Raw genomic sequence first — 17,997 nt, 5'->3', positions numbered from 1 at the left:
AAGGTGTTGGGATCAGTTATATATTTTTTTATTTTTTTTTAATTCTTTATTCATTTCTTTCATCAAGTGTACAGAAATACATAATAAACACAATTAATTTACGTAATCACTTGAACATCTTATCATTATAACCTATAAATACAAATGTAACCCCTCCACCCTCCCTCAAAGCCCATAAATCATTATAAGATCATATACTTGAAACCCTCCCCCACCCAATACTAAGAAGTGTATAATTAATAGAAAAATGGCATTTAATCATGATAAAAAGATGTTAATGGCTCCCATATTTTAATAAAATTTTTATAATTTCCCTTCTGTACTGCTAATTCTTTCCATTCTATATATTTGACATAATGAATTCCACCAAAAATTAAAATTAAGCCTCCTATAATCTTTCCAATTATTAGTAATATGTTGGATGGCAACTCCCGTCATGATCATTAAAAGTTTATTATTAGACGATGATATCTGACTCTTTTTTTTCATAGACATTCCAAATATCACAGTATCATTACATTACATTACATTACATTACATTAGGGATTTCTATTCCGCCATTACCTTGCGGTTCAAGGCAGATTACAAAAGGTTAATTAACAAAGTAGAGTTACAATGATTAGCTAGAGAGGTAAGTTGTAGATCTTATAAACATTTAACGTGTTGTTCTGGGTGAGGTGGTTTGTAAAAGATGTAAAAGATGAGTTATATATTTATTATAATGTTACATAATGGAATTGAGGTTATAAGACACCAGACCTCAATTCACATATTTATTTGTCATACTTTATTGTTAAGTTTTCCTCTTTTATTCTGAATATCTTTAAACTTTAATAAACAGATTTTTTAAGTGTTCCAGTTGAACTCTGAGCAGCACCTACTGGTGCTTACCTAAATATGGGCATGGTTAGGAGGCAGAGAATAGGTGTGGCATGACTTAGGCATCACTAGGTGTCTGTGTTAGGTGCCTTAACATTAGGATGCCTAGCAATTAACATTAGGATACCTAGCCTAAGTCAATTTAGGTACCAGTAGGTACAATTCTGTAAACAGCGCCTAGTGGTTGATTGATAGTCATGCCGAGTGGTGCCTTGGAGATAGGTGCCACTAGGCAATTTATAGAATCAAGCCATCTGTGATTAATGTTGTAGTTTTGCTGTCTGAGGGAGATTCTCAAGAAACATGTCAGATTATTAATTTAATTAAGGTGTCTAGGATGTTCTCTTTGCATATACACAGACCTTCAAATCTGGCAATCTAGGAATGTTACAACTTTCATATATAGGACTAGATTCACTAAGCAAACCGATCGCATACCGATCGGTTTGCAAGTCCTTTGCGACCGAAGTTCCCTCCAACCCCATTCACTAACGCCTGTAGCGATTCGATCCCGATCCTCCCATGCAAATTAGTAAAACCCCATGCAAAATAGCCAAGCGATTGATTCCCTAACAATTGCTTGGCTATTTCGAATTGGGTTTTACTATTGGCAAACCCGACTGTCTGTAAGTGAGTTACCGACAGGTCTGCAGGTTTTTTGACAGGCCTGCCTGCCTTTTTTATTCATTTTTTTCCCATGCCACAGATATTTTGTGTGTGTTACTCACGCAAAATATCTGCCCTATTAAAAAAAAAAAATGAAAAGACAGGCAGACCTGTCAAACAGCTGAGGTCCCCCCCTACAAACTCAATCCCCCTACAAATAGCAGGAGAGAAGCCCACTCCCTCCTGCCAGCACCTGACCCTGCCCTCCCCACATAAATATGGCAGGACGGATGCCAACTCTCCCTCCTGCCACCAACCGACACCCCCCGACCGGCACTGCAAGGCACCCCCCCCCCCTCGACAAGCCACCCTGGCCAGAAACCTCCCCTGTACCTAAAAGTTGGGAGCAGGAGGGGTGCTCAATCCCTCCTGCTCCTTAGGCCTCCAGCGCTGTCATCCCCTGTCTTCGGGAGCAGGAAGAACCGCAAAGTCCTCCTGCTCTTGGCCATGACGCCCTACGAATGTGGGCCTTAGGCCCCGCCTCATGCATCACATGATGCACCGGGGCAGGGCCTAAGGCCTCAGACGCGTCGCAGGAAGCATTGGAGCAGGAGGGGTTGAGCACCCCTCCTGCTCCATGAAAGGTACAGGGAGAGGATGGGGAGGGGACCAGGAATGGGGAGGGGGCATCCGGGATGGGTGGGAGTGGCAGGAGGAAGTTGGCATTCCTCCTGCCGTTAGTTTTTGGGTGGGTGGAACTGATGGTAGGAGGGAGTGGAACCCTCCTGCCATAATTTTAAGTGGGATGGGCCAGGCCCAGCCGGCTGGCTGGCATCAGAGGAGGCCTGGAGCAGGAGGGGTTGAGCACCCCTCCTGCTCCTTGATAGGTACGGGGAGGGGCGGTGGCAAGAGGAAGTTGCCATTCCTCCTGCCGTTAGTTTTTGGGTGGGTGGGACTGATGGCATGAGGGAGTGGGAACCCTCCTGCCATAATTTTAAGCAGCATCGGGGCAAATTTTTTGAGAAGTTCGGGGAGTGGTGTTCAGGGCACTTGTTGGTGGGGGGGGGGTTAATTTTTTTTTTTAATCGGGCTGATATTTTGCGTGTGTAAAACATGCAAAATATCTGCCCAATAAAAAAAAATATATAAAAAGCCAGCAGTAGCCCTGACAGCAGTGACAGGAGGCTGTTTTCTCCTGTCACTACTGTCAGGGCTTTAGCAATCCATGCAGTTGGCTGGGGGTGTGCCAACGATCGTCTCCATTTGCTTGCAGGCCTTTAGTGAATTTGTCAGCCTGCGTGCAAACAGAAACGGATCGGAGCGTTAGTGAATCTAGCCCATAGTTTCCTCTTCCTTTGTTTTTTTAAATCAGCTTAGAGCAGGGGTTTCAAAGTCCCTCCTTGAGGGCCGCAATCCAGTCGGGTTTTCAGGATTTCCCCAGTGAATATGCATGAGATCTTTGTGCATGCACTGCTTTCAATGCATATTCATTGGGGAAATCCTGAAAACCCGACTGGATTGCAGCCCTCAAGGGAGGGACTTTGAGATCCCTGGCTTAGAGCATACATTAGATGTAAACATTTGTGTTTTGTGTTTACTTAGATGTACTTGAAGGATATAACGGTACGATATTTGCTTATGGACAGACGTCATCTGGAAAGACACATACTATGGAGGTAAAATACTTAACAAAAATAAAGTTATTATTATTATTATTATTATTATTAACCTGTTTGAACAAATACTCTGTTTGTTGCACATACAAAAACAAATTAGGTTTTTTTGTTGATGTTTGCAAAGCTATTTAAAGTAAATTGTGTTTGTGAACCTGAATGCTATTAAAGCAGAGGACAGACCTTCACAGAGTTTTTCACAGTACCCCCAATAATATGTGTGATCTCTGTACATTCTGATATATTTCTTATTTCATTATTTTTATTTGATTTATAAAGGGTTCACTCCATGATCCAGATGGGATGGGAATTATTCCAAGAATAGTACAAGATATTTTTAATTATATTTATTCCATGGATGAAAATCTGGAGTTCCACATTAAGGTTAGTAGTTTTAATTGTACATGCTATGTAGTTAGCATTGTATGTTTGTAACATTCTGCTATGGAAATCCATGCATTTAGGCATATTTCATTATTGTCTGTGATTTGTGATATTTTCAGTAATTCAGAGGATAAGGTGGGCAAAAGGAGGCCCCTCACAGAACCCTTTAATTAAGCAATATTCAAGACTGCATTCAGTTTTTGGCTACTTAATCTGAAGATCAGCCATTCACAAAATCCCAAACTGAGCAAGTATTTCATAGCTCTTTAGAAAGGGTAAGGGCTTTTATTACAGGCATTTATATTATTAAACATTTTTAAAGTACTACTAGGCAAACAGTCATTGCTCTGTGGAGTTTATAATCTAATTCAGAGGTCTGCAACCTTTTTAAAGTAAAGAGCCATTTTCTTCTGAAATGTTTGACCCAAGATTTACGAAGAGCTACAATCCAATCCAATACAATTTTTATTTGTATACTGCCAATACCTCTTCGAAGTTCACAGCTGGTCACAAACAATGCAGAATCTGAATTAAAAAATATATATATATATTAGGTGCTTGGAAGATATCCCTAACTGTCCAATAGGATCAAAACTTAACTAAAGCATACTAAGGATGCAGTAAAACAAAGAAAACACAAAGAATAAAATTAGCTTAAAATAAAACAGAAAAGAATTAAAGTTTAATAAAAATAAGGCCTTAACCAATTAAAAAACTACCCACATTTTGAGTAGTCCAGATTATAGTTTCTTTTAAACAAGTCGCAGTGGAGTCAGCTGACAACCAGAGACATGATGTGACAAAGATTTTTCTTGCCAGCACCAGACAGCCCAGCCACGACATCCATCTCTACTTCCTCAAAGGATCTTACACAGTGTGAATCAATAAGATGTATATATTAGAGAATGACATGGAGGCTGTTACCTGCGGTAAGCTGCGGGTTACCCACCGAAACGGTGGGGAAAAAAACAGTGTTCACCATGGCTACGGGGACAAGGCCATTCACCACTCCGTGGAGTGGTAAATGGGTTTGTCTTCGTAGTTAAGGAAGGGAACGCGCGTGGTCACCGATTGCGCTCCCTCCCTCCTTATTAATAGTCGCCGCCGACGCCCCATCCAAGCATCTCCCTCCTTACTGATCACCGCTGCTGTCGCAGCCCGATTGCCGCCCCGTCCAAGCATCTCCCTCCCTCCCTCCTTACCGATCACCACCGCTGCTGCCACCCGATCGCCGCTGCCGCCCAGTCCGAGCATCTCCCTTTCTCCCTCCCTGCCCCTTACCTTCGTGGCAGGCGATTTCTAAATTTCCTTCCTATGAGCAGCCTGAGCGTTGAGGTTGTGTGTAGCTGCCATAAAGGTCATCTCTGACACAACCGGAAGTTGCATCAGAGACGACCTTTGCTGCAGCCATACACAACTTCAATGGTAAAGGGCAGGAAGGAAAGATGGGGTGGGGAAGAACAGATGCTAAAGGGAACTGGGGAAGGTGCGGTGGGGAGGAATAGACGCTGAAGGGAACTGGGGAAGGTGGAGTGGAGAGGAGCAGACGCTGAAGGGAAATGGGGAAGAGAGAGTGGGGAGAAGATGCTGAAGGGAACTGGGGAAAGGAGAGAGGGAGGGAAGGTGGGGTGGAGAGGAACAGACGCTAAAGGGAAATGGGGTAGGGAGAGAGGGAGGGAAGGTGGGATGGAGAGGAACAGACGCTGAAGGGAAATGGGGTAGGGAGAGAGGGAGGGAAGGTGGGTTGGAGAGGTACAGACGCTGAAGGGAAATGGGGAAGTGAGAGATTCCAGATTATGGGGGAGTGGAAAGGAAGAAGATGGGTGCCAGACCAATTGGGGGGAGGAGATGGAAGGGAGAGGCACCGTAACAGAGCATATGGAAGAGACAGAGAAGGCAGACAGAGGATGGAAGGAAATGAATGAGGAGAAGATGAGGAAAGCAGAAACCAGACAACAAAGGTAGAAAAACAATTTCTATTTATTTTCTTTTTTCTTTTTTTTTTTTTGCTTTAGGTTATAGTAGTATATTAGTTGTGTTGATAAACATTTAGAAACAAAGTCCTGCCAGCTGAACATCTCTTTCACTAGTTCAGAACTTTGATTTATAAAATGACAATTATACAGATATTGTTTCTTTTTATACTTTAATAAAATAAGTTCAGTATAAAACTATATGAGGCTTTTGTGGATGAGATTGGATGGTTTGCGGGGATGGGGACAGAGCTTACGGGGACGGGGACAGAGCTTACGGGGACAGGGACTAAGCTCGCGGGGACGGGGTGGAGATAGGGACAAAGTTTTTCCCCGTGTCATTCTCTAATGTATATAAAGTAAACAACTTAAATTAGCCATTCTCAATAAAAACAATATTTAAAAAAAAAAAACCAAAAAACCCAGTACAAGATCATAGTTAAAATATAATGAGCTAAATTAAATATTAAATAAAATAATAATTAATAAGATTAAAATAAAGAAAACCCAATAAAAAGAAACCAAAGAATACTTAATAAAGCACATAAAATAATACTATGGTAACCCAATAAAACAAAACAGAGACAAAAAAAATTCAGATAAATTAACACAAAATAATCATTAGTCCATGTCCACAACAAACAGGTTATAATGATCTGATTCTGCAAAGGAAGATGTTCTAAAGGTAGAATGGACCATCCTCTCCCAGCTGGTAACTAGATATAAAGCATTTCTTCAGACTGTTAGAATGACAATCTCTCTCCCAGGATCTTACCTCTTTCTTAAGAAAAGTGCAATGTGGGAGCATTAGGAGGAGAAGTTAACACAAAGCAGATAACAAGGCCCAAACATCACTGGATACACCACCATGACAGAGAGAGCCATGACCCCCATCCGATCCAGCAACGATAAGCAGGATGGGCCAGCAGGACAGGAAAGGCCCCTGCAAAGGCTTAGAAGACGATCCAAGCCAGCGTAAGGACAGATCCAGTCTGCACAAAGGAGGAGACATCCGGCAATAAGCAGGAAGACTCGAAGGCACCAGCTGGTACAATGAAAAGAAGAATGAAAACATCTGACACCAAAGAGAATACTGCCGGCACAAAGCAAAGCCAGCAGATAGCTAAGTGCGAAGCAGAGCCTGAGCCCTCAATGAGGAGATAAGCAGCGCTACACTTCCTCAAAAGCAGGTAGGAAAGGCCTTGATACAAGTAAGGCATCACACAACCGTTAAACAGATAATGATTGGAAACTGATTCTTCAAAGCTGTTTCTTTAATGAGAGTATCGCAGCCCAAATAACATAAAAACAAAGACAGACTTTCAAAATACAGCTAATAAAGAAAAACCCATAAGAAAAGGATATAAGAAAAACAACTTAAAATATAAACTAAAAATAAAATGGGTAGAGAAGGGGGTTTGAGATATGATTTTTAATGTGATATGGGTATATATGCATATTCTGAAATTTCTTTAGCAGGGTTAGAAAAGCCTGAGACTTGGGAGGTCAGAAAAAATTTTCAGCACTCCCCTTATCAATCATTGGCTGAAAAACCTCCCAGGTTTTATATTTTACTTTCCAGTCACACACCAATGTTTAATGACAACAAACACTTAACATACTCTTTCATATCCACTTTCAGATTAAAATTTGTGAAATCCATAGTCCAAAAGCTTTAAACAAAACCATCCGGTATAGTAGAGAGCACTTTTCTTAACAGTAGACAATCTAAATGAATCCAATCCAACGTAGTCAGCATTTCATGGCAATACCACCTTTGCAACAAAGCAAATAAGGATCAGCTGCTCAATGTCATCAGTGTGAAGCATCAGCTTCAAACAGTGCCAGTGGCCAATAATGGGAGGGTCAAAAAATTTCCTTCCTCCACCCTTCGCTCCCTCTTCCTCCCCTCTCTGCCCTCCTAACTTGACATCCCCCATCCTTTCTCTCTTTCCTCCTCCCCTCTCTCATCCTTCATTCCCATTGTTCAGCATCTATCAGTCCCTTCTGCTTCAGGATCCGACATATCTCTCTTTTTCACCTCTCCACTTGCTGTGTCTCTCTTTCTCCCTCTCATATAACATGTCTGTCTCTCCCTCCCTTGCTTCCTAGGTGCAAGATCTCTCTCACTCCCCTCCACCCCATGTCCATTTCTCCCTCTCTCCCCATGCAGCATATCATCTTCCCCTCTGCCCTTATGTCCATTTCTCCCTGCCCTTCCTTCTACCTCACCCCATGTCCATATCTTCCCCTTTCCCCATGCACCATCTGTCCTTCCCCTCCACCCTTATGGCCATTTCTCCCCCTCTCACCACTCTCATTCCTCCTGCAACATTTTTCCTTCCCCCCACCCCAACTCCAATCACAAATAAGTTATTTCTTGTTTTCAACAAGTCAGCGGCAACTCCTGCAACTGTTTGCCGATAACCCGGAAGCCTCTCCTCTGTTGCATCCTGTCTGGAGACAAACAGGAAGTTCTGACACAGGGAGGGATGTGGCAGAGGAGAGGCTTCCAGGTTAGTGGCAGGCAGCTGTAGGAGTCACTGCTGACCTGTTGAAGCAAGAAAAATGAATGCGTTAGCTCAACCCCAAGAGGTAAAGCAAGAAGAGCCACAGCCACACAGTCAAAGAGCTGCATGTAGCTTGCAAGCCACAGGTTGCCAACCCCTGATCTAGTTGAAACATGGCAGCTCCAGCTCAGCGCTGATCACTGTGAATACAGATAAGTGATTGCATTCAGTTGGGACACAAAATGAAAAAGCTTTTATAGATCACTTGAATATTTTTATAAGCTCAGATAAGTTTTTGGTTGTTTCTTGTTTATTGGAGGAATGACAAGTGATTTGAAAAATGCATTGAGGTCCAGACCAGAAATACCTTTGTGCTATAAGAGGTCTAATGACCCAGTGATTCTGTTTTTTGTTGCCTTCCTCCTCTCTCCCCTTTTTTTCTCTCCCCTTCCTCTCCCTCCTACTTATCCACCTCATCTCTCTCCCTGCTCTTTCTCTCCTCTCTTTACAGTCGCCTTGAGCCTGTATAGGTATGAGCGACGCACAAATAGAAGATTAGATTAGATTATTTAAACTTCGTTGTACTGTATCGACATTGCCACATTATTTACCTCACCTTCTTTTTCTCTATAATATAAGACATTTTTGATCAGACAGATCTTTTTGCTTGATATGACTATCTTTCATATACAGAAAGATTAAAGGGAGCTACTTACCTGAACATTGTTGCTTTTTAAATTAAAATAATAATGCTTCCCAACCATTTTGTGTTTATGTAGATATATGGTTTGCAGCTTCCTATTTTCTTAACATAAGAAATGATGGTCTGTTTAAGTTTGCCCAGTAGCAATTTGTTTGCTTGTGTAAAAGTATGTAGAAATTTCAAAATGGAACCAAATACCCAAGTTCTTTTCCACTGCTGTCCTCTTAAAGCCTATTTAAGTAGTACCATTGCCTTTTATTTTTGGAAATGTTGCTTTGTGGAGGTCCCTCGTCCTACTGCTTTTTCATATATCCATTAATTCTGAGATTGCAGCTGATGCTCCTTGATTTTTATCCTTTTGCCACCAGGAATCTTCTTTGTTCATCCTATGCATTTTGAATTGGTTTTTTTTACTATTAGCATCTATCACCCTTTTGGTGAAAAAATATTTTCTGATAACACTGTTTGAGTTTACCATCTTGATGCTGTTGGGTTTTGGGTTTTTTTTAGCCTTCCCAATTCTAAATAGTCCATGTTGAAATTTTACTTGAGAACAAGACCAGTAGATGAAAGAAGAGGACCAAGAAAGAGTAATATAATTTTGAAGAATATTGAGCTCTTGCTTTTAATTGAATTTAATTAAATATTTATTTATTTGATAAAACCCTAACCAGTTACTATTTTTTTTTTTTTAGGTTTCATATTTTGAAATATATTTGGATAAGATAAGGGACCTTTTGGATGGTATGTGTTTGGTGTGTGTTTTTTTTCTAAATCCATGTTTGAGTTCTAAATTTAATTCAGAAAAAATATATTATTAGATACCAGTCAAATAAAATTCTTAAAATAGCTGCACATGAAGAGTTAAAGCAGGTAGTAGTATTTTTGCTTTGCTTTTATGGATTGTTTAATGAATTTTGGCAGTTTTCCACTTAACCAAACACTCATGGCTTTCTAGGTCTGTCTTTCATGTGTCTTTTTTTTTAATGTTTTGTGTTGATAAAAAATGTAATGTTGGCAACACTGGAAATCAGTTTTGCATTTAACTAAGCATGAACAGTTCAGGCTTTTTATACAGTCCTGTAATATTTCACACTTCTAAAGGTAGAGTGTAATTTTTACCTCTATGCCTAGGTCCATGGTACTAAGGAATGCTACACTATAGGACACTGACTTTTAGTGTTGCTGAAGTATATGGACCCACAGGGCAAAAGATTCAAAGAAATAGAACTAGAGGATATTGTTTAGAGATATTGATTAATGTGTCAGGTAGCAGCTTGCAGCCTGTAGGTCATCAGCTTAAGGTCATCGTAGCAGCTTGTATAGTAATCTAACTCAAGGTTACTGCTGCTCATATGTCAGGCTACAATTAGCAGCCTGGATGCTAAAATAACTGTTTACTACAGTGTATCACAAATTGTGTACCCCGAGATTCCAGCGAGAAGGAGAGGCACCCGTGCTTACAGGATGTGTTTCTTGCAGCAAAAGGCACATTCTCTAGTCAGTCAGCTGGCGCCTGCGCCTCTCTTCCTCACCGGCGCCTCTGCTCCTTTTCACCTCTCCTTCTGCAGCACACACACACACCCACTGGCAGTAATAGGCTCAGGGCTGCGGCTGGAGGACATCTGCCCATGCGCTGATGTTGACTAGATGACATGCGTGTGATGTCATCGCATTGATATCCACACATTTCTGGGAGCCCTCCAGTCACAGCCCTGCGATTAGTGTGCCAGCAGCTTAAAAAGTTTGTGACACACTGGTTTACTAGATGAATATAAGATAAAAATTTTGGCTAAATTATCCTTTACACACTACAACAAAGGCACATAACACAGTATACGAAGTCACTAGGACAGCTTATAAGCATAAGAAGAGTACATAGGATTACTCCTAAAGCTAATAATGTGCTTTGGAAAGGGTTCAATAAGATCAACACCGACAGGGAGAGGGCGGGCAACACAGGTCTTCAGTTGTTAGATTTTTTTCATGCTAATGTTTTGTGTTTTTATCTTTTAACTATGGCGTTCTTTTCTATTATTTATGTTTTATGGCTTTGTAAGCCACTGTGACTTTTTACAATCAGTGGGGTGTCAAGTGTATAATAAACATAAGCATAAACATAAATAGGAATACACAAAAAGAAAAACCAGACAACCAACACACACCAACCAGCAAGCACAAAAACAAAATACACCATGGAGAGGAGGCCTAAAAAACATGAGATCTGTGAACAAGAAAGGAACTCAGATCACAAATCTAATAGAGGAGCACACACTGGACTTCCTATTGGTAACAGAATCCTGACTCACAGATAATGGGTCGTCATACGCAAAGCATGCCCACCAGATAATCACATGCTCCAAAATAGAATAGGTAAGAGAGGAGGGGAATAGCAGTAATACACAAATCCAAGATTCTAGCAAATGAAAACTACCTGGCCAACAGGAGCAGAATGTTTTCTTTTTAGAGTAGGAAACATAAACACAATGGGCATTCCTGACTTAGACACAGAAGAGTGGCAAAACATCGTGAACATCATCTAAGAAGTCAGCCTGGATATATGGACAACGCTCTCATCCTTCTTGTTTTGTCTGCTCATAATCTCGGAGTCATCTTTGACTCCTCTCTCTCCTTCACCACCCAAATACAACATATCGCTAAAACCTTTAATCTACATGTAGACGACCCAGCATGCCAAAAAGCTCAATAGATAGTCCAAACAGTGAAGAAAGAAACCCACACTAAAGGACACATTTTAGATGTACTATTCAGCAGAGAGGATGATATAGAGAACTGCAACCCCACCTCTATGAAAATGCCATGGATAGACCACCACTTAGTAGGCTTCGGGATAAGATAACCAGAAAGTAAGAAACAATCCAAAATCTCTGGAATGAGACTGAGAATAGGGAGAGGATTCATAGACTGCACCAAATTCAAAAACAGACTAGAGACACACCTCAGAGAAGTAAAAACTGAGATTACAGACCTTACAGAATGGGTGAGACTCTGGGAAGAGGCACTGAACTGTGGTCTAGAGGAGGTAGCCCCATTAAAATTACGAAAACAAAAGAAAAGATGGAATCATGAAGCTAAAAAAAAGAAAAGAAAATTTGAAAGAAAATGGAAGAAATCAGATGAAGAAGAGGAAGCTAGAAAAACCTGGCTTAGAGTTGGCAGAATTTATATCAAGGAGAAAAGAGAATTCCTCTCAAGAAAGATCCTTGGCGCAGGAAACTCCACAAAAACCCTATACCAGGTAGTGTTTGGTTTGTTGGGGGAAAAGACAGAAAGAAATAACCACCAAATGCTCCCTAAGCAGTAAAGAATTCAGCAACTTTTTCCACAGAGAAAATAATGAGGATATAGAAAGAAAACAGCCTAAATAACATATCAATAGACAAACATACGAAGGAAACAGGAAACACAATGGAAGAGTTAGAACCCATCATGGAGATCTAGGTGAAGAAACTACTGAGAAAGAGTGAAACACCATCTCTCAAAACTTGCACAATACATCCAATGAGAGAGCTCGAAGTCCCAGGACTCTCCTACCTCATGGACCTTATCAATAAATCATTACAGTTTGGACAAGGTCTACTTAAATGGAAACTCTCAGTCATCAAGCCCATTCTGAAGAATAAAGAAAAAGGCCTAGAAGCTCTCCAACTATAGACCGGTAGCTAACCAACCATGGATATTTAAACTAATAGACAAACTAACCTGCCAACAAATATCAGACTTCCTAGAAAACTCAACAAAGCTAAACCAGGCCCAATCAGTATTCAGAAGACATCTGAGCATGGAAATCATACTAGTAGCAATACAGGACTCTGCTCTCAAACACCATGCTAAAGGAGAAGACGTGCTGCTGGGGTTCTTGGACCTCTCAGCAGCCTTCGATGTAGTCCAGTGGTTGGCAACCTTTTTACAGCAAAGAGCCAATTTATCCAAAATGTTTGACCCAAGTTTTACAAAGAGCCACAAGGAGTAGCTTCTCTCTCCAACCCCTTTCAGGCTCCTGCACCCCCTCCCTCCCCTGCCCGCCTCCCTCCCCCAACCCATAGTCAAGGTTATCTCCCTCCTTCTTGTCCCAACCCTTTAATCTCTCTCCCAGCTCCACAATTCCTCCCCCCAAGGCCTACCAATGTACCTGGTGGTCCAGCGGGAGTCTTTGTAGCAGGAGTACAGCCTTCTTGCTCCTGCCTCCTTGCAGCTGCTTTCTCAAATGGCTTCCGCGACCTTTTGTGGTAGCTTGCTGTACTATAGGAAATGTCATGAGCAGCTGTGAGAAGTCACGATAGTTATTTTAGAAGGTAGGAGTGAAAGGGCCATGCTCATGCCACAAAGACCCATGCTGGACCACCAGGTACCTTGGTAGGCCCCGGAAGGGGGGGGAATCATGGGGTAAGAAGGGAGATTAAAAGGTCAGAGCTGCAGCCACATGCAAGAAGAGCCACATTTTGGCTCATGAGCCGCAAATTGCCGACCGTTGACCTAGTCCAACACACACTGCTAAAATTAAGATGTATAGAATTGGGCCTCAGAGGAAACATCATGGCATGGATAGAGTCCTTTCTATGCAAAAGACTAATGAGGGTAGAATGACAGGGGATACAAGCAACTGGAAAGAAACAGACATAGGGGTACCACAGGGATCCGCTATGTCACCCATGCTGTTCAACATCTTCCTCCAACCATTGGGGAAAATTCATCAGAAAACTCTATGCTGACGACTTCCAGATCTACCTCTCTGCGCCAAATATCTCTACTGAAATCCAGACCAGAGTTTCATCCTGTCTGTCCGACATTGCCACCTGGATGTCTCACCACCATCTAAAATAAAATTGAATATGGCTAAAACAGATCTGCTCATTTTCCCACCTAAACCTACCTCTCCGCTTCCCTCATTCTCCTTCTCTGTGGACAACGCTCTCATCCTTCTTGTTTTGTCTGCTCATAATCTCTGAGTCATCTTTGACTCCTCTCTCTCCTTCACCACCCAAATACAACATATCGCTAAAACCTGCCGCTTCTTCCTCTATAATATTACCAAAATCCGATCCTTTCTCTATCAGCACACTACCAAAACACTTATCCACACCCTCATCACCTCATGCTTAGACTACTGAACCCAAACCTAGATATGATAATACAGATTCAATGCATCGTGAAAACCGCTTATGGCAAACTCTGCTGGATTAGAGGACTTAAACCTTACCTCACTCATCAAGCAATGTCTAACGTAATAATAACTCTGCTACTCTCAATCTTTGCTACTGCAATGGAATCCTGCTGGGCATTCTGTAGTACATGATTAAGCAGATCCAAATACAGCTCTTCCTTTGTATTCACGGGGGGGTTAGGTGCCGAGCCGGCCCGCGAATAGGGAAAAATCGCAAATAAGTTTTTGGGCAGGTTCTGACCCACCCTCGCCTCCCTCCTGCGTCCCCAGACCTTACCTGGTGGTCTAGCAGTGACACAGGGCAGGAGCGATCTTCCTATGCTCCTGCCCCATGCAGAGCCATCATCAAAATGACTGCTATAATTTCCCGTTGTAGTGTCGAGATTTCAATGGGCACTCATGGCAGCCATTTTGATGACAGCTCTGCACGAGGTAGGAGCATAGGAAGATTGCTTCTGCTCCATGTCACCGCTAGACCACCAGGTAAGGTCCGGGGAAGGATCAGGCAGCCTGCAAATAGAAGGAAAAATAGAAGAAAAATAATTGCGAATAATCAAATTCGCAAATAGGGAAACCACGAATACTGAGGGAGAGCTGTAATACAAAATGCAGCAGAAAAATTTCTGCTGAGAAAATTGAGGCAGATGAGTGCCACCCCGTTACTGAAAGAGTTACACTGGCTTCTGATTGAAAACAGGGTGAAAACTCAAGATCTTGTTGCTGACACAGAAAATCATTTATCTCTCAGAACCGCAATATCTAGCAGCCAGACTACATAACCCTGCACAAGCTTGAGCCAAGAAAACCTTCTGGAAATACCCTCCTTTAGAGACATCAAATACAAAAGCGTCAGAACAAAAATGTTCTCAGTGATTGCTCCAATGTGGTGGAACATCCTTCTGAAGAAATTAAAACTAGAAAAATACACCAGAGAGTTCAAGATAGTCTGTAAAAAGAATGATCTTTATCCCTAATAGTGCAACAGACAGGGGGAGTAGCAACATAAGAACATAAGCAGTGCCTCTGCTGGTCAGACTAGAGGTCCATCATGCCCAGCAGTCCATTCACGCGGCGGTCCATCAGGTCCAGGACCTGTATAGTAATCCTTCTATCCCCTTTTCCTTCTTGAACCCCAATACCGTACTCTGTCCAATCACACCCTCCGGAAGCGCATTCCAGGTGTCCACCACCCTTTGGGTGAAGAAGAACTTCCTAGCATTGGTTCTGAATCTGTCCCCTCTTAATTTTTCCAAATGCCCTCTCTTTCTTGTAGTTTTCGAAAGTTTGAAGAATCTGTCCATCTCCACTTTCTCTATGCCCTTCATGATCTTTTAAATCTCTGTCATGTCCCCTCTAAGCCTAATATTTGATTTTGAACATAACTTATTACATATGATTAAGGCTTCTGATATTAAGTTTAACTTTTAAACATTGATAAAACACCCCCTAATGCTTTAAAAATAGTATAGGCATTGATAAACACTGGAAAACCCCATCTCTTTCCCTGTTAAATTCTCACACTGGCCTGTTCTGGATCATCCTTTGTTTTTGTGCCTTTTCAACATTGACTCAGCATGAACATAAATGTATGCATCCCTTGATACTCTTCAATCCATGGTGGTCAAACTACTTCATTGTACTCTCTATTTCAATCACATCACCCCTCTCCTTTGCTCAGAACACTGGCTCCCTGTTATTCAACAAATCAAATATAAAATTCTTCTCGCCTACAAATACAAATGCTATCTCTCCTCAGCCCCCTCCTACCTCAATAATCTCCTCATCCCTTACACTTCATTATGTTGCCTCCACTTGGCTGACAACAATCTTTTGACCATATCTTTGCTTTCCGCTCTTCAACTCAATATCTCATGAGACTCTGCCTTTAGATATCTGGGCCCTAAACTGTGAACGGACCTTGGCCACTGTATTAGAAACCAGCCCACCATTACAGCTTTTAAGAAACTCCTTAAGATCCACCTCTTCTCTGAATCTTTGCCCTGTCATGACAAAATTTCTCTTTCCATCTCCCTCTATCTTTAAACCTTTCCCTCATTTTAATTTCTTGTAAACCACTTAGAGGCCTAGGTGAAGGTTCATTGCAATACATATATCAAATATGGTGAATGAATGCATGAATAAATAAATATTTGATTTAGCTGGCAAAGATGCCCAACCATAAAACAACATTTTTTTTGTATCCTCATGGAGTCCCCTAATTAGCTGGAAAATAAACCCCTAAGAATAGAAGCCCTACATATGATGATTTTCTGTTAGAACCAGCCAGAAGTAGATTTAAACTGGTGACATAAGATTTGCCGCTGCTGGGTCAGACCATTGGTCCATCATGCCCAACAGTCCGCTCACACAGCGGCCCTTAGGTCAAAGACCAGTGCCCTATTTGATTCTAGCCTTACCTGCATATGTTCTGTCCCAGTAGGAACTTATCCAGTCTTGTCTTGAATCTCTGAAGGGTGCTTTCCCCTATAATAGCCTCTGGAAGAGCATTCCAGCTTTCTAACACTCTCTGGGTGAAGAAGAACTTCCTTACATATAGGTTACAGATTCGGTGATCTTTGACAGCCCCCTGAACTATTGAGTACCATTAATTTTCAAATGAAACTGGATTTTTCTTCTGTAATTATCAGGTGTCAGTTTACATATAATATTTGGAGTACAAATAATATACCAAAAGATTTGATCTCGTCAAGATGAAGTTTGCATAATCTAAGTATTCTGGCAAATAAGTTTTTCATTATGAAATTGACTGTACTTTTTTCTTTCAGTTTCAAAGACTAATCTTTCTGTTCACGAGGACAAAAATAGAGTTCCTTATGTGAAGGTATGATTAAAGTATGTATGTATTGAAGTTAAAAAAAAAATTCTGTTATACTTATGTAACTTTTCCAATTCCTCCAAAGGGTTGTACGGAACGGTTTGTGTGTAGTCCTGAAGAAGTTATGGATACCATTGATGAAGGAAAATCTAATAGACATGTAGCTGTTACAAGTAAGTTGATATTTTATTTATAAGCTTAGTCTAATTCAGAAACCTTAAGAAAATAAAATTCTGTTTTAACAATGTTTAATAGAGCAATCTGGATCCATTTAAAGAGTTACTGTTAATCTTTAAGTGAACCCGCCAGAAACTTTCTGAGCTCCCTCAGTATCCTGGGATGGACCCCTTCTGATCCCATGGCTTTGTCTACCTTCAATTAAGTTGTTCATAAACACTTTTTTCCGTGATCTGCACTGTATCCTCTCCATTTTCACTTGTAATTTTGCCTGCCAATCTCGGCCCTTTTCCAGGTTTTTCCTCCTTGAATACAGAACAGAAGTATTTGTTTAGCACATTTGCTTTTTCCTGATCACTCACCACAAAGCAGCTCATAGCATCTTTCAGTCTCTCAATTCCATTTTTCATCTTCCTTCTTTCATAAATATCCCTAGACAAAATCTTTTTTATATTTCTAGCCCTTTGCTCTTCTGCCTGCGCTTTTGCCATTAGTATCTCTCTCTTGGCTTTTTTCATTTTCATCTGGTATTTGTGCTTCTCTTCATGAGTATTTTCATATTTCACGAACGCCAACTCTTTTGCCTTTATTTTCTCCGCCACTAATTTGGAGAACCATTTTGGTTTCCTTTTTCTCTTGTTTTTATTTATTTTCCTCACAAAAGTCAGTAGCCATTTTTATTGCTCCTTTCAGCTTGGACCACTGTTTTTCAACTTACCTTATATCTTCCCAGGCTATTAGCTCTTTCTTCAGATATGCCTCCATTTCACTAAAGTCCATATGTTTGAAATCCAGGACTTTGATTTTTGTGTGGTTGCCCTCCACTTTAGTTGTTATATCAAACCAAACTGTTTGATGATCACCATCTCCCAGGTGGTCACCCACTCTGACATTAGAGATACTTTCCCCATTTGTGAGCACCAGATCCAATATGGCTTTTTCCCTTGTCGGTTGCATCACCATTTCTCTGAGCAGACTCCATGAAGGGCATCCACTATAAGAACATAAGCAATGCCTCCACTGGGTCAGACCTGAGGTCCATCTTGCCCAGCAGTCCACTCACGTGGCGGC

The 17,997-nt window shown here is 41.3% G+C and overlaps 1 protein-coding gene across 1 annotated transcript in view; it reads left to right on the top strand.

Moving 5' to 3' along the window:
• KIF5B (kinesin family member 5B) overlaps positions 1-17,997 on the top strand; it is a 195,222-nt gene that overhangs the window by 55,497 nt on the left and 121,728 nt on the right. The window contains exons 3-7 of the mRNA XM_033931498.1: positions 3,088-3,161; positions 3,438-3,542; positions 9,424-9,472; positions 16,700-16,755; positions 16,835-16,922. Of these exons, the coding sequence (XP_033787389.1) occupies positions 3,088-3,161; positions 3,438-3,542; positions 9,424-9,472; positions 16,700-16,755; positions 16,835-16,922 (372 nt within the window). The remainder of the gene's footprint in view (positions 1-3,087; positions 3,162-3,437; positions 3,543-9,423; positions 9,473-16,699; positions 16,756-16,834; positions 16,923-17,997) is intronic.

This window comes from Geotrypetes seraphini, chromosome 2 (genome assembly GCF_902459505.1).
Source record: "Geotrypetes seraphini chromosome 2, aGeoSer1.1, whole genome shotgun sequence".
Lineage (NCBI taxonomy): Eukaryota > Metazoa > Chordata > Amphibia > Gymnophiona > Dermophiidae > Geotrypetes > Geotrypetes seraphini.
This window is presented reverse-complemented; position numbering and strand designations above follow the sequence as displayed.